Here is a 23105-nt window from a genome sequence, read left to right as displayed (position 1 = left end):
ACAAAAGGGAATAGGCGAGTTAGGAGAAACAGCATTTGTACGTCTCCTGCAGGGTTATAAATCAAGGATGGGCAAAAGCGAATTGGGTCCCTGCCAATAGTTGAACTGATTTGGGCTCCTGTGTTTTGTCTTCAGACAGTCTGAATGAAACATGCTTTAAAGATGTATTGTCAGAAGGGTCCCTTGGAGTTAAGTACCAGCTTATTAATTCCCGAGAATTTTATGTTTCCAAAAGGGAATCCAGTTTGTGTGGGGGTTGTATTAAGTTTGTCCATGAGAAATTGCATTCTTTGCTCCAGGGGCAAGTCCCCTTTCCTGTCTGGCTATGGGTGAGATATATCATTAGAAGCTGGGTAAATGGGTCAAAGGGTGCAAGCTTTCAGTTATAAGATGAACAAGTTCTGGGGATCTAATGTGTCTATAGTTCTGTATGTATCACGGTGACTGTAGTTAATAATCCTATATTTTTACACTTGAAATTTGCAAAGAAATCGATCTTAAGTATTCCCTCCACAACCTGCCTCCAAAAGATGAGGTTAGCTATGTGTGATTTAACTTGTTTGTGGTAACCATTTCACCAGGCATGCATACGTCAAATCATCACATTGTACACCTATAATAATACAGTTTTTATTTGTCACTCATACCTCAGTAAAGCTGGAAAACAAAAACAAAAATAGACCACTCTGTGCACTAAAGCAAGTTCCAGCATGTCTCAAAAAAAAAAAAAAAAAAAAAAAAAAAAAAAAAAAAAAAAAAAAAAAAACCACGAAGCATATTCTCTTACCACAAGGAAATTAAGTTAGAAATCAATAACAAAACAAAAATTAAAAACCTTCCATATAGTTAAAAATTAGGAAATAGAGACATTTCCAGAAAGTTGCTTTGGAATGTACGAGGCAAACTCTGATTATAAAGGAATCCAAGAGTGGGTTCTTCATTGGTAATTAAGTAAGCATTTGCTGGATGACTACTCTGCCATTTTATACTAAAGATGAATAAGATGTGGCCCCCGGCTTCAAGGAACAGACTTGGAGATAAATTAATCACTCTCTCATGGGGCTTTGCTCTCCGTCACTGTGCTAAGCCCTGTGGGAATTTACAGAATATCCAGAAAACTCACTGGGAGGGGGAAGTGAATACCTTTTAATGTGTCCAGAAGAATTTATAGAGAACACTTCTCTCTACTTGGCTAATAGAAGACTAAAGTTTAGGAATTCTCCAAATTGACAAGGGTAAGGAATAGTGAAGCTGCAAAAGTATTTGCAGGTAATAAATGGTAGAAGGAGGGGTCCGTGAGGAATGAGGATGCAGACCGAGGCAGGAGCCAGGTGTTGGAGGGCCTGTGGTCACACTGAAAACTCTGGACTCTATCCTGAAGGGCCTACACAGAACCACTGGAAAGGTTTTATGTTGGTGAGTAATAGGATAGAAACATCTCTTGAAGTACTCAGAAAATAGACTAGACTAGGCAGATTAGAAGCTGGAGCCTATTAAAGGGAGAAGGTATTATAATTATTTAGCGACAGGGCTGTGACCAGTCAGAAGAGAGAAAACCAAAGCCCTGGAGCCAGGTTCCGAGGCCTGCTGCTAGGCTGGTGCTACCCCTTTGTGCCTTTACCATGAGAGGTCCACAGTGCGAGGGCTCCGAGCAACCCCCATGATGTGTGTCCTTCAGTATTTCAGCAGTGGGCGCAACCCTGAAGATCCATGCCAGCTGCAGATCAGCCCTATGAGGTTATGGAGGGCAAGGGCCTCAAGGAAAGCAGGAATGGAGAGGAAGGGAAAGGTTTGGAAGATATACAGAAAATAGGGTTGCATTTCTCAGTGGTCGACTGGACATAGAGAAGGAGGAAAGTAGAGGCTGACTCTCACATATCTAGTGTGGAAAGCTGTGAGGAAGGTTGAGTGCCTCCCCTTGGGTTGGGGCCTTTGAAGAAATATCTGGCGTCAGTGAGTCTCAGGAACCTGAGATGATGCGAAAGTTGTTCTCTCAGTGGAGTTAAATTGGATACAAGTAAGCAATATCTGGCGATGGGGCTAATAGGGACCTCTCCAGAGTTGTATTGCCATCCACAGGACTTGGAAGGAGCGTTCAATGTCCCTTTCCTTGAGGCAGAAGGCCTGGAAACCAGAGCTCCCAGGTCATGTGGTTGCATGTGTTTCCCAGCCCATTAGCATGGAATTTCTTTGACATAAATGACAAAGATCTAAGGGTCATTTTGGGCCTGAATCATGAGCTAAACAGCTGTTTAACTTGTCAAGTGTTAAATGATTTGTTCTGGATCAGAGACTACAGGCAAGAAATGGGGCTAGAAAAAAGAAGCAGGTCAACAGTTAGCAAAGATGTATGAGTATGACCTTTGGCATCAGCGACAAAGAGCACTCAGGCTGACCTCTGTTGTCATAACACTGGAAATATTATGGCCTTCTCCTTATCCCCACCCTGGGGAAAGATCTTTCACCTAAGAATGGATTCCATTAGTATTTTTGTGCCATATCATTGAAAATCTTCAGGGAATGGGCAGAGAGCTTTTGTTGATCATTAATGAGATCTTGCTGAGGCTATGTGCAAAGAACAAAAAGAAGTCCTGATCTGGAATAGAATAGGGGCCCTGAAGTTGTATGGAACACTGTTTAGGAAAAAAAAAAAGTATTTTATTTAGACCATACCCAAAAATAAACTCAAAATGGATTAAAGATTGAACTGTGCAACCTGAAACCATAAACTCTTAGAAGAAAACATAGGCAGTAATTTCTTTGACATGGAGCATAGAAACATTTTTGTAGATGTGTCTCTTGAGGCAAGGGAAACAAAAACAAATAACTGAGACTATACCAAAATAAAAAGCTTTTGCAAGCAAAGGAAATTGTCAATAAAACAAAAAGGCAACATGCTGATTGGGAGATGTTTGCAAATGATGTATCTAATAAGGGATTAATAACCAAAATACATAGAGAACTGACACAACTCAAAACCAAAAAAATAACCAATAAAAAAATGGGCAAAGGACCTGAAGAGACATTTTTCCCAAAGACATACAGATGGCCCACAGACACATGAAAAGATGGTCAACATCACTAATCATCAGGGAAATGCAAATCAAAACTATAATGAGACATCATCTCACACCTGTCAGAATGGCCAAAATAAAAAAGACAAGAAACAAGTGTTGACAAGGATGTGGAGGAAAAAGAACGCTTGTGCTCTCTTGGTGCATGTGAAAATTGGCACAGCCACTGTGGAAAACTATATGGAGGTTCCTCAAAAAATTAAAAGTAGAGATCTCACATCCAATAATTCCGCTACAGGATATTTAACCAAAGAAAATGATAACATTAATTCACAAAGATATATGCACCCCTGGTTTTATTGCAGCATTATTTACAATAGCCAAGATATGGAAACGACCCAAGTGCCCATCAATAGATGAATGGATAAAGATGTGGTGTATATACAATGGAATATTACTCAGTCATAAAAAAGAATGAGATTGTGCCATTTGTGACAACATGGATGGACCTAGAGGGTGTTATGCTAAGTAAAATAAATCATAGAGATAAAATTCCACATGATTTCGTGTACCTGTAGGCTAAAAACCAAAAAACATAAACAGACCCATATATACAGAGAACAAACTAATGGCTGCCAAAGGGGGTGAGGTACAGGGATGGGTCAAACAGGTGAAGGGGAGAGAGAGACAGAGGCTTCCAGTCACTGAGTGACTACATCATGGGGATAAAAGACACAGCATAGGGAATATAGTCAATGATATCATAATAGCTTTGTAAAGTGACAGATGGCAGCTATACTCGTGATGAGCACAGCATAAGGAACAGACTTGTCAAATCACTATGTTTCACACCTGAAACTAATGTGTATAACATTGTGTGTTTACTGTACTTCGGTTACAAAATAATTTAAAAAGATTTTTAAGGACAGCTACTTTAATAGCAGACTGAGTTACTAATATATCAAATAAGTATCATTATCTTGCCATGAGTCCTCTCCCAGCCTTTGGCATTTGTGTCCAAACTAACTGCAGTTTAAGTTTACAAGTTTGTTTAGTTTTATTTTTGTCAAGTTTGAAAGTGCTTCATTTCTTATCATGGATCTATACTCCAGAAAGAATTTCTTATGGCTTCATTTGTTCTAGGCACAAGATTTTAGAATCAGAAAGAAGCTTAGCCCTAGAATGAACTTTAGAGTCTGTTAGCTCGACTTGCTACCCAATGTAAGACTTGCCAACATTTGGTTTTGTTTGCTCTTCAGTTTCCAAAGGCTGGTCATCAGCTTCTGTATGAGTTTATATATTAACATAAACCTGCACACATATACAGTTGATTTTAAATAAATATTTATGCAAGTAAGATAGAGAAGGAAAGTCAATGTGTGTTTATAAGATATGCTATAAGATAATATATATGAATATATAACAATGTATATTTAAAAAGTAATGAGCTGCCTGTATATGCATTTATGATAGAAGCTTCATTTGCATGTGGTCAAAATTTGCCAGTTTTATAGGCTACTGTAGTAAATATTTACATAAAAATCTTTGATAAAATTTTAATTGACCTACATTATCATAATATTAATATTATATTACTGTCTACAAAAGAAAATCCCCAAGGACCTTTGTTGTAATAAGAAACACAGCCACAAACACGCGCACACACACACACACACACACACACACAGTTTATGCTATCAGCTTTTTTCAAACCCTTGGACTCGTTATTTCTTTCAATGGAGCTTAGGAAACACCGTGTTCAAATGAGTCATACATGCAGCAGGAATTCTTTCTGGAAAGGTCCTCTCATTCTCTCTTTTCACATTTGAAGCACTCACAGAAGATATAACAGAAAAAAGTAACCTTGGAAAACAAGCCCATGAACTTCGGACTTTCAAAAGCCACCAGGTAGGGGTACCTGACTGGCTCAGTTAGTCAAGTGTCTGACTTTTGATTTCGGCCAAGGTTATGATCTCATGGTTCTTGTCAGATGGAGCCCACATTGAGCTCTGCGCTCAGTGTGGAGCCTGCTTGGGATTCTCTCTCTCTCCCTCTGTCTTTGCCCCTCCCTTGCTTGCTTTCTCTCTGTCTCTCTTTCTCAAAATAAATAACTTCCAAAAAAGCCACCAGGAAGTTTGTTTCTTTGAAAGCACGGTTAGGGTGACAAGCCACACTCAGGAACCAGAAGCGTAACATGACTTCCTTCTGCTGTTGACCACTCACTCTGTGCATTCCAAATGGTAGGACCAGAGCTCAGAGACAGAAATAGAGAAAGTAATAGGGAAAATTAGCTTTTGCTTGGGCCTCCTTAGAGAAAGATGACTCCTGCAGTTAGTTGGACTTGAGCCCTCTCCCTGGAGTGCATAATTCCAGCTGAATTGGCTCGCACTTTTCAAAGGCGTGGTTATGTGCTGCAGGTGGATCCCTGCCAATTTTTGTGTGTATGTGTGATTGCTTTGTGTATCAGTGTTGGCAGTAGTGCTGATTGCAGCTCAAGATGCAGCTGGCCTCTGCCCCAAGAATCCAAAATCAGAAAATGATTAAAGTTACTGGTTCAAAGATCAAAGGTCTATGAGTGTTGTTTTCTTTCCCACCTGGAGACACCAAGGTAGTCTCTGGCACTTTCTCATTGCTATCCATAAATGAGCACTGTAGTGGCAATGTTTTGATTCGTCCCAATCAGAATCAACCTTGGTTTAGTTCCACAAGTTCTATGGATGCTGAGTAGTGTCACAGTTATCATTCCACTTTCCTTATCCTTTCTCTCTTCCCATCATACCTTGTACTTGAGAAAAATCAAAGGCTTACAACTCTGAAAAGCTTTTTCTCCTTTTCTGAATAAAAAATATCACAAAGTATTATGATACTCAAATTAAACAAGTAATGCCGAAAGTGAAAGTCCCCTGTTAGCACCCACTCCGTACCTTGAGTTGCCTGTTAAAATAGCTTAGTAAAAATTTAAAAAATACAATAAAATAAAAATAAAGGGCTGCCTGGGTGGCTCGGTTGAGTGAGCATCTTAGTCTTGATTTTGGCTCAGGTCATGATCCCAGGGTCATGGGATTGAGTCCTGTGTTGGGCTCCACACTTAAGAGTCTCTTTCTCCTTCTGCCCTTCTCCTCTGCCCACATTCTCTCCCTAAAATAAAAATTTTTTAAATGAAATAAAAATAAAATAGTTTAGTCTATTTCCTCCCCCCCCCCCAGCTTGTTTTCTACATATGACATGTTTTATGTGTATATAAAATTGAAATCATTACTATTTACACTGCTTGGAAAAGAACTTTTTTTTTTTTTTTTTTTTACTGAACAGTGTAACTTGGACATATTCCATATCAGTTCAGAAAGATCCACCTTGGGGCGCCTGGGTGGCTTGGTCGGTTAAGGGTCCGACTTCGGCTCAGGTCATGATTTCACGGTCCGTGAGTTCGAGCCCCGCGTCGGGCTCTGTGCTGACAGCTCAGAGCCTGGAGCCTGTTTCAGATTCTGTGTCTCCCTCTCTCTCTGCCCCTCCCCTGTTCATGCTCTGTCTCTCTCTGTCTCAAAAATAAATAAACATTAAAAAAAAAAATTAAAAAAAAAAAAGATCCACCTTGTTCTTTGCAAGTAGCTATATTGTGTGCTTTTGCATGGCTATACCATGGTTTATTTAACTTTTCCTCTCCCCCCTGCTTCTTTGTCCTCCTCTTTTTTTCACAAATAAAGAGAAGGTGAAAAATCTCTGCTATGAGCAACAGGGACTGTCCAGCTGCATCTGGCTGTAAAGCCACAGGTGACTTTAGATGCATGACAACCTGAGTTTCTAGCCAAGTGTTAATGTTTCATATTGATTAGGTAGTATTTATATTGTAAACCAGTGACCTTTTGAGGGGATACGATTTTATTTCTGTAAGACTAAAATCAGAAATTCATCTGGTCGTTGTTCCCTTCCTATGTTTGTTGGCCACTTGAGAAATGGATTTTCAGCTGCTTTTTTTTTTTTAATTTTTTTTAACGTTTTTATTTATTTTTGAGACAGGCAGAGACAGAGCATGAACAGGGAGGGTCAGACAGAGGGAGACACAGAATCTGAAACAGGCTCCAGGCTCTGAGCTGTCAGCACAGAGCCCGACGCGGGGCTCGAACTCACGGACCGCGAGATCATGACCTGAGCCGAAGTCGGCCGCCTAACCGACTGAGCCACCCAGGCGCCCCTCAGCTGCTTTTCTAAAGAGAATTTTAGTTGTCTGTATACCTTGTGAATGAAGACCAATGACAAATAAATATAGGTGATTTACTTCTTAGCTATTAAAAACTCATCTCACATAGAATATTTATTTGTTAGGGGCACCTGGGTGGCTCAGTCGGTTGGGTGTCCGACTTCGGCTCAGGTCACGATCTCGCGGTCCGTGAGTTCGAGCCCCGCGTCGGGCTCTGGGCTGATGGCTCAGAGCCTGGAGCCTGCTTCCGATTCTGTGTCTCCCTCTCTCTCTGCCCCTCCCCTGTTCATGCTCTGTCTCAAAAATAAATAAACGTTAAAAAAAAAGATTAAAAAAAAAAAAAGAATATTTATTTGTTATTAACATGGATTGTTTATGTTTTAGAATGCTGAATATGTGTCTTGCACCTAAAATCTGCCTTCCTACCAAAGACTGTGTCCTAATAATATCACATAACTGGCAACCAAATATTGATCAGTGAAGTAGGTGTTCATTCCCCAGTGCATCAGAGACTAAGACCAAAAAAGAACATGAAAGCCAGCATTCTTCTTCTGCATGCATCACATACCTCTGCCTTGGCACCCTGAAAGATTTCAGACAGTCACACCACTGGGGAGGCAGCTGGTTTCTGCAGTACTAAAGCACATTGGCTTGAGGCTTGTAAATGGCCTTGATTATTATGCAGGACACATAATGCTCTTATTAGCCTCACACTGATTAGCGCTATGCAGTAACTGCTTTCTGTAATACCCTAATTGAGGTCCTTCCTTGCATGGAATTTACATTATATGTAGATAAATCCCTCATTATGACATTTTAATGAGTATTTTTTTTTTAAACAAAGTCCAAAGGATAATTAGAACTACCTCCCACACAAGAATCTTTTTTTTTTAAAGACAAGAAAGGTGTGGGTGCCAACAGAGAAGGCTCATTTAAGAGAATCCATTTTGTAAGTGCAGATGAGTGTCCTAAAGCAACAACCCACTTTCCTAGTTGCATGTGGCTTGGTTTCTTTTTCCAGTCCTTCACTCCTGTGGATGTCTCCCCACTTCCTGATGTTTGTGGCTTAGGTTTTATATCATTTTCAAACTCAAATTTAAGCCGTCTTGAAATAGAGCTGGAGAGGAGTCCCAAGAATTCATGGCTAAATAGGGTGGTCAGTGTCTCACCACTTCATTCTTTTACTCGCTTTTGGTCCAGGTAATGGTATTTTAGTTTAACAAAGCATCTGCACAGCCATTCCTGAAAACCTTCACTGTGTCTATCTCTCATTCAAGCCACAGAATATCATCCCTCAGTCTTTGACCCCGCCTCCTGCAGGGGCGTGTCATAAAAGGGGAGTAGCAGTGGACTCCCTTCCTAGGATTCCCTCCTCTCACTTGCGAGCTGTCCTCCTTCTCTCCAGGTCAGATGGTTGAAATAAGGAAGAAAAGAGTTAGGGACCAAGCATGGCACAACCTGTCTTGGCAGTTGTCATCCACTTCTTAAGTATCTTTTTTATTTTATTTTTTTAACGTTTATTCATTTTTGAGAGACAGAGAGAGAGAGAGAGAGAGAGAGAGAGAGCATGAGCTGGGGAGGGGCAGAGAGAGAGGGAGACACAGGATCCGAAGCAGGCTCCAGGCTCTGAGCTGTCAGCACAGAGCCCTACGCGGGGCTCAACTCACTGACTGTGAGATCATGACCTGAACTGAAGTCTGATGGCCAATTGATGAACCACCCAGGCGCCCCCACTTCTTAAGTATTGATTTGAATTGTATCTCTAACTCAGATGTTAGAAATTGAAGAATTAGCTCTTTGTTCAGGACCCAAATCAGAAAAGAAATGTAGCTGAGGCTCTGAAGACAATACTCCTTTGGGTAGATACCTCTGCTTCTTCTGTACTCCACGCTTTCTTCATAACCTTTTCTAGCATGGGTGGTACTGTTTCTTGTGACTGTTAACTAATATCTGCCTCTTCAACTAGACTGGAACTCGTTGAGGGCAGAAAATAAGTCTTATTAGCCTCCACACCGTGGAGCATTGTGACTAGCGTTTACAGGCGCTCAGAGAAAGTATGAATGAATAAACAAAGTAAGTTAAGGTTATCACTAGGCAGTAAGGAAATGCAAATTAAAACTGTGGTGAAATACCACTATACACCTATTAGAATGGCCAATAAAAATGCCTAAACTGACAAAAAAAAAAAAGTGTCAGGAAGGATGAGAAGCGGCTGGAGCTCTCACACACTACTGAAGGATATGTAAAGTGGTACAGCCATTGTGGAAAACAGTTTGGCAGTTTCTTATAAAACTAAATATAAATTTATCCTATGACTCGACTAACTCGCTCCGGGGTATTTACACAAGAAAAAAGGAAGTCTTAGGGATGCAAAAAAACCTGTCTGAAATGTTTGCAGATGTTTCATTTATAATCACCTGAAATTGGAAACAGTCCAACAGTCCTTCAGCTGGAGAGTGGATACACAAGCTGGGATCCATCTCATACACAAGGGAATTGTAGTCAGCCGTGAAAAGGGACAAAGTATTGATATGTGCGACAATCTGCACGGGGGCATTATTCTAAGTGTATTAGGCCAGATTCAAAAAGCTGTGTACAGTATGATTCCATTCATATGACCTTCTGGAAAAAGCCAAACTAAAGACAACTATAAAAGCCAGTGGTTATCAGTGGTTAGGGAGGGAGGAAGGGGTGACTGTAAAAGGGCAGCAGGGAGGAATGTTTTAGGGGGATGGAACTGCTCTGCATCTTGATTATGATGGTGGTTACGTGACTGTACGTTGATCAAACTTGAACTGTATAATGGAAAAGTAATCAATTTTACACTATATAAATTACTAATTTAATTTGAAAAAGTAAATCAATTTTGTTTTGCTATTCAGGGTGCATTTTAAAAAATGCCAAAAGAGGGCCTCCTGGGTGGCTCAGTCAGTTAAGCATCTGAATCTTGATTTCAGCTCAGGTCATGATCTCAACGTTGATGAGTTGGAGCCTGACATTGGGCTCTGTGTTGACAGTGAGAGCCTGCTTGGGATTCTCTCTCTCCCCTTCTCTCTGCCCCTCCCTGGCTCCCGTGCTCTCTCTCTCTATAAGTAAATAAGTACATTTTTTTAAATGACAATAGAAAATAAGTCTTACTAGCCTGCCGTGGTTTTTCACATGTTCGTCTACACACACGAACACTGTGAGAGAGTGTGTGTGTGTGCTTTCATTTAGCAGATGTTTAAAAACATTATTCTATGGACCAGGACTTGCTGTAGGCACTGAGAATATATTGGTGAGGAACAAAAGCCAAGTTCCTACTCTGATGACGGGGAGAGAGACAGATAGTAAACATGTCAACGAATCAATGCGGTTGACAGCTTTGTGCTGTGGAAACGATAAAACAGGCCTTGGTGATGGAGAGTGGGATTCAGTGATTGGCCTCTCTGAAGAGACAGATAACCTTAAACTGACCTGAAAGGTGTGAAGGAAGCATGAATGTATGCAAATATTCAGGCAGAGCAGTTCTGGCAGGGAAAATGTCAAATGCAAAGACCCCAAGGGAACTACACTGGTGATGAGACTGCCTGAAAGACCCTCTCACTTTCAAAACTCATAGAAAGGCCAGCTAAAACGTAACAAACATTATTTTCAAATGTATGGCTGGGCTTCCAAGGAAATAAAGCAAAGCCCCTAAGATGGAATTAAGCTTTGTATGTTCAAAGAACTGGCAGCAGGAAGGTGGATCTGGACCAAGAGGGCAAGGAGACCAGCAGAAGGTGAGCTCAGGTAAGTAGGTAGGGATCTGTTTCTGTTGGCTCCAGAGCCCATGGCAAGGCATTTGGATTCAGTCCAAAGGTCTTGGGAGCCATTGGAGGCTTTCAGGAAGCAGAATGAAATGCTCTTGTTGACATTTCAACAGGATAAGTCTGGCTGCTGTCGGGAGAGTGGCCTGTGACACACCAGGAGAGGCAGGGAAAGGAGAGTGAGGCTCCTGCTGAAAGTCAGGGGTACAGTGTTGCCAGCCAGGGGCTCTGTGGTACCAGGGAGAGGTGGAGACATGGGTGGCTTGGAGGTCTATTGGAGAGATAGAGTTTGCTGAGAGATTGGACCTTGAGTGTGGTGAGGGGAAAAGAAGAGTCAAGGATGCGGTCCTGGTTTTTGGCACAAATATCTGGGTGGCTGGCAGTGTATCATTTGCTGAAAGAGAAATACTGAAGGAAAAACAAGACTTTTCTTTGATAGCAGAGCAGGAAATCAAAAGTTCCATTTTGGACACAGTAACTTTGAGATGCTTATTAGACACCTCTGTAAAAATGTAAATAGGCAGATGGAGATGGGTTTCTGGAGCTCTAGAAAGAAAACAGTCTGTGTTTCAGAGACAATGGCATATAGATGGTGCTTAAAGTCATGGAAATCCATGAGTCTTCCAAGAAAGAACATGTAGCCAGAAAACAGGACTGACAGTCAATATTTGGTATATACCAACTTTGGGGAGCTAGTCAGAGAAAGAGCCATTACGAAAACTAAAGGTAAGTCATTGAGGTGGGAAGGAAACTAATACATGTAGTGATGAGGAAGATAAGGAGAATAACTTCTTCCAAGAAAAGAGAATGGTCAACTATATGGAATGATTGAGAGAGTTCGAGTAAGAAGAGGATGGAGAAGTGACCATTAAATTTGGCAAGACAGATGACCTTGACTGGCACAATTTCTGTTGAATTTGGGGGCAGAAGCCTATTTGAGGTGAGAATATTGGATGAGAAAGTGGATAGAGTTGCTATAGACCATTCTTTTGAGAACAATTGGCCGATGGGGATAGAGGAGTAGCTGTGCAACTGGAGAGGCCTGTGGGGGTCAAGACAGGGCTTTTTCTTAGATGGTGGAGATGGGTATGCTGAGGAAATGACCCACTGAGTAAGGCAAGAGAACACCATGAGGAGGGCTGGAGAGGAGGGATAGATAACTACAGGAGTTCTGTCCTTGAAAGAGAGAGAAGGTTGGGCTCCAGAGCCATGTGGACAGGTTGACCTTGGATTGGTTTCCACAGACGAACTGCCCAAGATCCTAAGGGAAGGAAGAGGGTGTGGACAGGAGCAGGTGGGTAGGGGTATTCAGCAGCGAGAAGATGAGATGTATGTGGTTCTCTCTGTGTTTGTTTTCTCAAAAAAAACAGGAGGTAGGGTCAAGTGCAAGGAGTGGAGTAGATGGCTAGAGATTTGAAGAGGGACCTAAAAAGGTTACAAAAGAGTTTTGGAGCCTAGGGAAAAGCATATTGCAAAAAAAAAAAAAAAAAAAAAAGGAGAGAGAAATGAGTGGACCACACACCCTTTATGTAAAGCAAGACCACAATGTATGTGTGCACGCACACCCCAATCACGGGGTCAGAAGACCAACCTCATGGCTAATGAAGTAGAGAATGACATGAAACACAACAAATAGGCTAAGCTTTGGCTGCTGGAGAGAAGAATCTACCTGAAAAAACTGCATTTTCAGCTGAGGAAAGCTGAACTCTGTACCAGCTAGCTCTCCTCTGGGTTTAGATTCTATGTGTAGTCCAGTTTCCTCTGTAGGCTGAAAAGTGCTCAACTGGCATCACACTGCAATCAGTCTCTTCCCTATTGCTGTGATGTTCAGGAGCAGGGGAAGGGAAGGGTGATACCAGGACCAGCTGTCGAGAAGGAGAGTGAAATCACCAGAGAAGCGTCTAGAGAAGTCCGAGCCAAAGCAAGGGGCCTGAGGTTTCATAGAGAAGAGCTGAAATTCTTTAATGTAATTGCTGTCAATCAAGTAAGCCCTAAAGCTGTAACTGCAAAGAGAAGCATATTGCTCTCTTCATGCTGCTGTAAGAAATCACCACAAACTTACTGGTTTTAACCAGCACAAATTTATTCTCAAATTCTGGAAGTTGGAAGTCTAGATGAGTTGGCAGGGCTTCTTGGAGGCTCGAGGGGAAAATACATGGCCTTGCTTTTTCCAGCCTCTGCAAGCCACCTACATTCCTTGGTGTGTGGCCCCTTCTACATCTTCAAAGCCAGAACTGTAGTATCTTCAGGTCTCTCCTCAAGCTCACCTCTGACTTTTGTCATCACATCTCTGTGTCTCTCTTTCTCTTACAAAAAGACTCTTATGTTTATGTAAGCAGGAGCCCAGCTCTATGACTTAATCATTGTACTTCACTATCCTTAATGGAATCACACCTGCAAGGCAACTTTGCCAATAGGGGAACATAGTCGCAGGTCTAGGCATGGGGATGAGGACATAGAGAGGGAGCATTATTCTATCACAAGATGTTTCCTGGTCTATCCACTAGTGTGACGTAGTTCTGTGCTGTAGCCTGACATTTAAAACGTTGCTTTTGCTTCATTCAGCCATATAAAGCTTTTCTTTTTCATCCAGTGTGTAAAATAATAGGATCTAGATCTTTTTTAAAAAGACATTCTTGGGGTGCCTGGGTGGCGCATTCGGTTAAGCGTCCGACTTCAGCCAGGTCACGATCTTGCGGTCCGTGAGTTCGAGCCCCGCGTCAGGCTCTGGGCTGATGGCTCGGAGCCTGGAGCCTGTTTCCGATTCTGTGTCTCCCTCTCTCTCTGCCCCTCCCCCGTTCATGCTCTGTCTCTCTCTGTCCCAAAAATAAATTAAAATATTGAAAAAAAAATTAAAAAAAAAAAAGACATTCTTTATGAGAAGCTCTCAGATCAAATGCGAAGTGAACATGGTATGTTTTCTCTGTTCCATCATAAAATTTCTTCTGTGTTTTTGGATATTTGAGGCTTTTGAATTTCTGCTACATAGAACACTGAGAGTAGACATCCTCTCCTGAAGTTTATGATGTGGTTAATTTATCAGTTCATATAATCCTCATGTGTTAAATTCCCAGGTAATATTTATTAATCTAAGATTGATACAGCGTGTCACTGATGTTTATGTCATTTGTCAACAAATTCTGTTTATGAGTGAGTGTGCATAGACATGAAATTGCGTGTGGCCTCATATCCTGGTGGAGAAGATTCTGATATGTAACTTCAGCTTTGTGGCTTTAAGGAAGTTGTCACCCTCAGAATCTCGCTTGGCTCTTGTGTAAATAATGAATAATTACACTGCTCTCTTAGGGATGGCCTGACTTTTGTTCACAAAAGGACTTATAAATGCCAAGCAATGCCAAAAACTAAAATTTTGCCTAATATAATTCACCTATGCCTGTATACATTTCCTCTCTGTTTTCAATTAGATTTTTTTATCCTTCATTATTTCTCCTTTAGAATTATGTTTGAATGTAGCTTTTAACCATTCTATACTCATCCAAATATTGGCTTTCTTTTAGTTCTTAAAGAGTTTTCTGTTTGTATCCCATAATGCTTGTTTTTATTATATATATTATAGTAAAAATACTATTTAGAAATTTAAAATTCTCTTGATCTATTTTAGGACACGTGCATATGGAGAGATACCACAACTGCCGTTTCTTAATAATTGTACTGGTCTGGGTGCTGGGCAGCAAACCAAAGACACCCTTTCAAGGGATCACTAAAGAGTCGTGTGGAAACAGTTAAAAGAAACTGGTAGGGAATAATAAGGAGCTTGTAGCAGGAGGACATCTTGTACCCACCTGGGCATCAAAGGGCAAGAAGAGGGAGGGACTGCCAGAAGTTGACAAGAGCTATGACTATAGAAGAAGGGCCCAGAGGGCAAGCATAACCAATGCCAAACCTCCACCCAGCCAGGGCAAGGCAGAAGGGAAGCAGCGGAAATAAGTGTCCTGTCCCCACTCTCTGCTCTCCTGCCCCTGCTTCCTTTATCCAAACCCAGTGGAAGCCAATGGGCAAGGGAGCCGGTTGACTCCCTTCATAGTGGTCTGTTTCCTGGCACACAGCAGGGTGGAGAGGAGTGGGCAGTCAGTGACTGGAGGAGCAAACCAAAATGCCCATCACAGTGGTCTGTTGGAAAAAAGCGTTCCAAATTCATCATGGCCTTTGGAATTTGGTTGTAAAGAAGCACACATGCACCCCCATACTTAAGCCCTGACCCCTTTGGTTTTTCTTTCACCACTCCTGTCAGTGGTTGTGTAGTTGAGCTGGTCACTGTGGCTAATCCCCACTCCGGGTCGTTCTTCTCTATTAAGACTTGATTAATAAATTTGCAGTGTGGACACCCACGATGATGGCGGGGTCCTTGCTTTCCCAGAAGGCAGTCTGAGGGTCACTCTCCTTCACTCTTCTCTTCTTCCTCTTCCAGGATGGAGCTTCAGCATGGGATCAGCCTACCAGTTTCATAGTTGGCGTGTGTTTGTGATAGTCTGTGCGCTCCCCTGTGTCTCCTCAGTGGTGGCCCTCACATTCATGCCTGAAAGCCCACGGTTCTTGTTAGAGGTAACACCTATAACTACAAATATTCAAGGAAGCTACATATGTTGGAAAGAGTTCCTTGTGAATTCTAGGAAAGTGTGTTTACCTCTTTAGGAGGTACGTTTTCCCTTGCTGCTATGGAACCATGGAGGGGTTGGCTTCATGGGGATATGCTTTTAAAGGATCAGTGTGTGAAAAAGCTTTCTCGTGGCCAGAAAGCACTAATGTTCCTCCCGAAGCAAGTAACTTTTCACTTAGTGAAGAGAAGATGTCTTATTTTTTTATACATGAAATTTTAGCAGCCAAAGATGCTATTTATAGTTACAGGTACACCCATCCACTGAACTGCTAATGTACTTAAGGATATCCAGTGGGATATCCCATTGGCACAGTTACACCCAGTTTGATCTGACAACACAAGATGGTCATGGGAAAATCAGGGAGTATAAGTGTTTCATCTTTTAGCACCTCACTGTCTATTTGCATTTCTTAGGTTGGAAAACATGATGAAGCTTGGATGATTCTGAAGTTAATTCATGATACAAACATGAGAGCGCGGGGTCAGCCTGAGAAAGTATTCTCGGTGAGTACTTGCTTCTCAGAGAATCCTCTACGCCAGGGGCCAGGAAACCTTTCCTGAAAAGGCCAGATTGTGGATTTTTCTCTCTCTGCACCAGCTACGCTTATCTTCCAATTCCTCATATTTCTGTTTCACTGAGACATGTTGCACTACTGCCCTTGTGAGTACTGTTCACTCTGCATGGAATGCTCTTCCATCCTCTAGTTACAAAATTTATTCTCAATGGGGAATGCTGGTCTAAATTATTAAAAATTAGGGGCACCTGCGTGGCTCAGTTGGTTAAGTGCCAGCTTCGGCTCAGGTCATGATCTCACGGTTTGTGCGTTCGAGCCCGCATCGGGCTGTGTACTGACAGCTTGGAGCCTGCAACCTGCTTCAGATTCTGTGCCTTCCTCTCTCTCTCCACCCCTCCCCTGCTCTCACTGTCTCTCTCTCTCTCTCTCTCAAAAATAAACTAAAAAAATTTTTTTTAATTACTGAAAATTGGATGCATAGAATTTTTTGAAGGAACAATGGTTTTTAAATCTTTTTACATATGCAGTCATATACAATTTGACTAATAATGTTTTATCTGAAAGAGGTTTAGGCAAACATATCATAAGACATGAGGTGAACATAAATAAGATCTTCAGTGTCTTATAAATGATGTCAACAATAGGTCTTTTGATGGCTTCCTGTCTTACATTTAGGTCTTTCACCAATTTTGAGTTTATTTTTGTGTATGGTTTAAGAAAGTGGTCCAGATTCATTCTTCTGCATGTCGCTGTCCAGTTTTCCCAGTACCACTTGCTGAAGAGACTGTCTTTATTCCATTGGATATTCTTTCCTGGTTTGTCAAAGATTAGTTGACCATAGGTTTGTGGATCCATTTCCAGGTTCTCTATTCTGTTCCATTGATCTGAGTGTCTGTTCTTGTGCCAGTACCATACTGTCTTGATGATTACAGCTTTGTAGTAGAGCTTGAAGTCCGGGATTGTGATGCCTCCTGCTTTGGTTTTCTTTTTCAAGATCACTTTGGCTATTCAGTGTCTTTTCTGGTTTCAGACAAATTTTAGGATTATTTGTTCTAGCTCTGTGAAGAATGCTGGTGTTATTTTGATAGGGATTGCATTGAATATGTAGATTGCTTTGGGCAGTATTGACATTTTAACAATATTTGTTCTTCCTATCCAGGAGCATGGAATCTTTTTCCGGTTTTTTTGGTGTCTTTTTTCAACTTCTTTCATAAGCTTTCTATAGTTTTCAGTGTATAGATTTCTCAACTCTTTGGTTAGATTTATTCCTGAGTTATGGTTTTGGGTGCAATTGTAAATAGGATTGATTCCTTGATTTCTCTTTCCGTTGCTTCATTGTTGGTGTATAGGAATGCAACCGATTTCTGTGCGTTGATTTTATATCCTGCAACTTTGCTGAATTCATGAATCAATTCTAGCAGTTTTTAGTGGAATCTTTTGGGTTTTCCATATAGAGTATCATGTCATCTGCGAAGAGTGAAAGTTTGACCTCCTCCTGGCTGATTTGAATGCCTTTTATTTCTTTATGTTGTCTGATTGTAGAGGCTAAGACTTCCAATACTATATTGAATAACAGTGATGAGAGTGGACATCCCTGTCTTGTTCCTGACCTTAGGGGGAAAGCTCTCTGTTTTTCCCCATTGAGTATGGTTTTAGCATTGAGTCATTCATATATGGCATTTATGATCTCGAGGTATGCTCCTTCTATCCCTACTTTCATGAGGGTTTTTATCAAGACAGGATGCTGTATTTTGTCCAATGCTTTCTCTGCATCTATTGAGAGGATTATATGGTTCTTGTCATTTCTTTTATTGATGTGATGACTCACATTAATTATTTTGCGGATATTGAACCAGCCCTGCATCCCAGGTATAAATCCCACTTGGTCGTGGTGAATAACTTTTTAATGAACTGTTGGATCCGGTTGGCTAATATCTTGTGAGAATTTTTGCATCCATGTTCATCAGGGAAATTGGTCTATAGTTCTCCTTTTTCGTGGGGTCTCTGTCTGGTTTTGGAATCAAGGTAATGCTGGCTTCATAGAAAGAGCTTAGGAGTTTTCCTTCCATTTCTATTTTTTGGAACAGCTTCAAGAGAATAGGTGTTAACTCTTCCTTAAATGTTTGGTAGAATTCCCCTGGAAAGCCATCTGGCCTGGACTCTTCCAAGCAAAATAATTCTTAATCCAGAAGCTAATGTCTCTGAATGTTTTATCTGCTAATGTGTGCCTTTGTGGTTAAGATTCAAAGAAGGGTATTTTGGTTTCATATTATTCCATTGCTACTTGTTCTTCCCCTTTAGTCTATGGTACTCCCTTTCATTCACTTCTTTTAGGTGGTGTTGGGATCTGTATACTTGTGCCAATAGTCTCATATATGAATGGAGTGATTATATACTTTCTGTGGGAGTTGGGTTTTGCTTCTTTCAAAACAAATTATAAGCCTTCAGAGAAGAGAGCTCAGCACTTACCCTGTGTCGCTCTTTATAGGTAAACAGAATCAAAACCCCAAAACAAATAGATGAACTGATTGAAATTGAGAGTGACACAGGAACATGGTACCGGAGGTGTTTTGTTCGGATCCGGACAGAACTCTACGGAGTAAGTAAAAAGTGTGCCCTGACTTGCTGCCCAACCTGTTGCATTTGAGGTTGGTCAGAAGCAGGATTGATTGCAATAGTTCCATGAGTAGGGCTGTGCCCGCTTCTGCCCAGGTCACCTAATTCCCACACTAGCACCAGGTAAAAGGATCCCCATGGGATAAGCAGGCTAGCCAAGACATTCCATCTTTGGGAAGGAAAAGTGCTAGGCAAGGAGTCTTGGCTGGGATGGGGTGCCCTGAGGTCTTGGGTTACTTTGCCCACTGGCCTGCAGGAAGCTAAAAGGTGAAACTTGCAGTATTTGCTTCCCTACAGCCTTCAGGTTTTACATTTTAAGTTGGAATGAATCTGGCCAAAAGAAAACTCAGTGTTTTTGTAACTGGTGGAGGGGTTTGGGGAGTGGGTTGGCTGGCTAACTGTGAAAGAAAACTAACTCTTGCATATTTCACAGATTTGGTTGACTTTTATGAGATGTTTCAACTACCCAGTCAGGGATAATACAATAAAGCTTACAATTGTTTGGTTCACCCTGTCCTTTGGGTAAGTAATATTTAAATTCTTCATGAGTGAAATCTGTACAGATCTACCCTATAACTCCCAGTCACACTGCTTTCCTTTCTTATACTGTTTGATGCTGTTAATGTGCTAGGAAAGTTTTTTTTTTCCAGTTTAGTTTTGCTGACAATTATAGTTTTTATAAACGACTTACCTTTATTTGTCCTAAAGCTGGGTGGCAAAACCAGTAGTGCTTGAAAAGCCCGACGAGACCGTGGGTGATTTGCTCCCCATGGCTTCTCCACCCTTCTCTCCTCATTTGCTCGGCACCAGCCACACTGGCCTCTTTGCTTTTCCTCGAACATGCCAGAACTGCTCTCATCTTAAGGAACTGCCTTGGCACTGCCCCCAGATACTGTCCAGCTCATTTTCTCACCTCTTTTGGGACTTTGCTCAGAGGTCACCTTCTCAGAGTCACCTTCCCTAAGCACTTATTTTAATTGCAGCCCCTCAGTACCTCCTACCCCCTTCTCAGCCTTATTATCCCTCCCACCCCAAGCACCTTCCATTTCTAATATACAAAAAGTATCTTCATTCTGCACAGAATAAAGCTTCATCTCCCTCTCTCTGGAAGCTCTGGGAGAACAGGGATTTTTAAGCTGTTTTGTTCACTGCCATATCCCCCTGGTACATAGTAAGCACTCAATAAATAGTTGCTAAATGAGTAAAACCACCATATATGTGTTCTAAGAAAAGAGGAGGTAGGAAGAAAATTCCAGAATTTTGTTTGCTAATAGTTTCAGAATATTTGTGTCCAACTCTATTTTGCCTAGTTTATTGTTTAAAAGAGGCAGTTAGAGAATGCCCTACACTTTTAGGTCAATAGGCTCTTAGTGACTAGGGGAGCCCAACATGTATGCCCCAGGTTCTATCTCTAAACATCCCTGACTTAAAACAGTAAACTGAAAAATAACCAATCTTTTGCAGTGCCGTGGTGTGTGGTAAATGGAGAGAGGAGGGAAGTGTGGATCAGGAGACCTAATATCTCATCCTGCTCTGTGACCTGAAGACACTCCCAAGTTTTATTTCCTTATTTCCAATTTAGGAGGGTTGGTTCAGAATATGTAAAGTTACTCCCACTCAAGTTCTAAAAGGCACATTAATCTATGAAGACAGAGAAGGCTGAAAAGTAACAGGTATTTTGTACCTACTATGTGGTAAACACTTGGCTAGGTACAAAAATAAGCCTGTCGAAAGTTCTACTCTTAATGTGGAGATTTACATGGTAATATCGGGTTTGTTTATATTTTGTTACTTATGACTGACCACATTTTAAACTTTATGGTTTCCTTATAATACCCCTGAAATGTCAAATAGTGCCTAGCATTTAGTGGATATTCAGTAAATGTTTACTGAATAAATAAAATATTAGCTGAAATTCCTCCACGTCACTGATGATGTATGTTCCAGGGTAGTGTGCTTCTGTCACTGTTGCCATTTGTAAAGATTTTTGTCCCGTGTATATGAGTAAAAAGCATTGTGATAGATGGTGCATCCATGAGTCATTTCTGATTTAGTGGCCACCACTCTAAATCATTAGATTTAGTAAGTAATTAATTCATGGTCTATGAAGAGAAGGGCTTGGAATCTCTGGAATCCCAAGGCAGAGATGTTTGAGAAATCCTAATGACAGCGATGATGATAAAAACTAGTCTTTTGAGCACTCACTATGTGCTAGGTCCTTGGCATCCCATTTAACCTGAGTAACCACCAGGCAGGTACTGTCATCATTGGCAAATTAGAGATGGGGTCACTCAGGCTTAGGTAAGTGTGCATCAGAAGAATCACCTAGAGGGCTCCCTGTCCAGAGTTTCTGATGCAGTCAGTCTGCATGACACCTGAGAGTTTGCATTTGCAACAAGTTTTCAGGCGATGCTGATGCCTGCTACTGGTCCTCAGACCCTTCTTTGGAAACCACCATCTTAGAGCAGCACTGTCCAATAGCAATGAAATGCAAGTCACATGTGTCGTTTTAAATTTTCTAGCAGCCACACTAAAGAAAATAAAAGGAAACAGGTGAAATTAATTTTAATACTTTATTTAATTCATTATGCCCAAAATAGTGTAATTGTTTCTTAAATTTCACATTATGAGGGGAGTCATATGGTATCTTTCTTTGTCTGACTGACTTATTTCACTTATCATAATACTCTTTAGCTCTATCCATGACATTGCAAATGGCAAGATTTCATTCTTTTTTTAAGGCTGAGTAATATTTTAGTGTGTGTGTGTGTGTGTGTGTGTGTGTGTGTGTGTGTGTGTGTATGGCTTCTTAATCCATTCATCAATCAATGGACTTGGGCTACTTCCATAATTTGTGTGTTGTTGATAGTGCTGCTATAAATATCAGGCTGCATGTATCCCTTTGAATTAGTAGTTTTGTATTCTGTGGGTAAATACCTAGTAGTGAATTTGCTGGATCATAGACATTTTTCTAAAGAAGATATAGATATGGCCAACAGACACATGAAGAGGTACCATAACTGATCATCAGGGAAATACAAATCAAAACTATAATGAGATACCATCTCACACCTGTCAAAAGGGCTAAAATCAACAACACAAGAAACAAGGGTAAGGATGTGGAGAAGGGGGAATCTTCCTGCACTGTTGGTGGGAGTGCAAACTGATACAGCCACTCTCGAAAACAGTGTGAAGTTTCCTCAAAAAGTTAAAAATAGAACTACCCTATGACCCAGCAATTGCACTCGCCACATTTCAACCGCTCAGTACCCACATGTGGTTAGTAGCTGCTGTACTGAAGAACCCAGCAGCATGACTTAGTTGTCATATGCTAGCATAATACATTAGACGGTAAGGCATAATACATTAGAGGGAAATAATCTGCATGTCCCTTTTCCCAGCCTCAAACCACTTGAGAAATGGTTCTCTGCCCTCAGACTAGCAGGATCACAGTAGTGTAGAAACCAAGAAATATTCCCCATTAGTAAGGAGGTCATTCTTTAAGGGTACTCACATTTTGGATCCTAGGAGTTAGTACAAGCAGACTGGGAGACAAGGTTGCTCAGTGAAGGCTGGGGTGATGAGAAAAACTTCAGCATCAGGATGCCATGTGGTTGATATAGGCTGCATGTTCCTTTCCAAAGGAAGAGTGCAGGAATTATACATCTCAGGTTCCCTAGGTCAAGTCGTCTCTCTAGCTTGATTTTTGCAGATTTCATCATGGCGAGGAGGGGGCAATACAGATTACCGTTTAATGATTCCTAATGTTACAGGGAGACAGTCACAATCAGCAGTGCTTCTCCAGGAACCACCACCTCTCTGAAAATGTCAGGGAGGCAGTCATTGCCACTGGTATGCTGGCACCTTTACAAACTCACTCTTGTTTTTGTCGTTGCAGATACTATGGATTATCTGTTTGGTTCCCTGATGTCATTAAACACCTGCAGTCGAATGTGTTGCCAATCGAAAAGATAGAGAGAGAAAAATTTTCAAATTTCACTGTTAACTTGACAATAGCAAATGAGTTGCATATTGGAGCGGAATACGACAATGGCAGGTCCAGAAACTTTGAAATAACTTAATTTTCTATATGTTCTGAGAAATGTATTCCTCATTGGCCTTCACTGCACTGAAGCATGCACAGTTTGTTTGTTTTAGTTTGTACTTAGTCGTTTTCAAATTGAACTTAAAAACTTCCAAATGGGCTTTAAAGATAAGGTACATGTATATATAAGTATTTTACTTAAAACTATTTCTGAAACAGCTGCTTGAGATTTATTTAGGGGAATCGACTAGCACAAAAAGAAAATTTAGAGAGACCCTGGAAAGCAACAAAAATAAGTTACGGAAGAGAAG

General features: G+C 41.1%; 1 protein-coding gene across 1 annotated transcript in view; it reads left to right on the top strand.

The window, feature by feature from the left end:
* Positions 1-23105, top strand: part of SV2C (synaptic vesicle glycoprotein 2C) — a 226987-nt gene that overhangs the window by 169769 nt on the left and 34113 nt on the right. Inside the window, exons 5-9 of the mRNA XM_086698553.1 lie at positions 15430-15563; positions 16033-16122; positions 18622-18732; positions 19183-19271; positions 22648-22806. Of these exons, the coding sequence (XP_086554679.1) occupies positions 15430-15563; positions 16033-16122; positions 18622-18732; positions 19183-19271; positions 22648-22806 (583 nt within the window). The remainder of the gene's footprint in view (positions 1-15429; positions 15564-16032; positions 16123-18621; positions 18733-19182; positions 19272-22647; positions 22807-23105) is intronic.

The sequence above is a fragment of the Puma concolor genome, chromosome A1 (genome assembly GCF_028749965.1).
Source record: "Puma concolor isolate L17-30 chromosome A1, mPumCon1.1.hap2, whole genome shotgun sequence".
Classification (NCBI taxonomy): Eukaryota; Metazoa; Chordata; class Mammalia; order Carnivora; family Felidae; genus Puma; species Puma concolor.
Note: the sequence above shows the minus strand (reverse complement) of the source record. Positions and strands in the feature narration are given on the sequence as shown.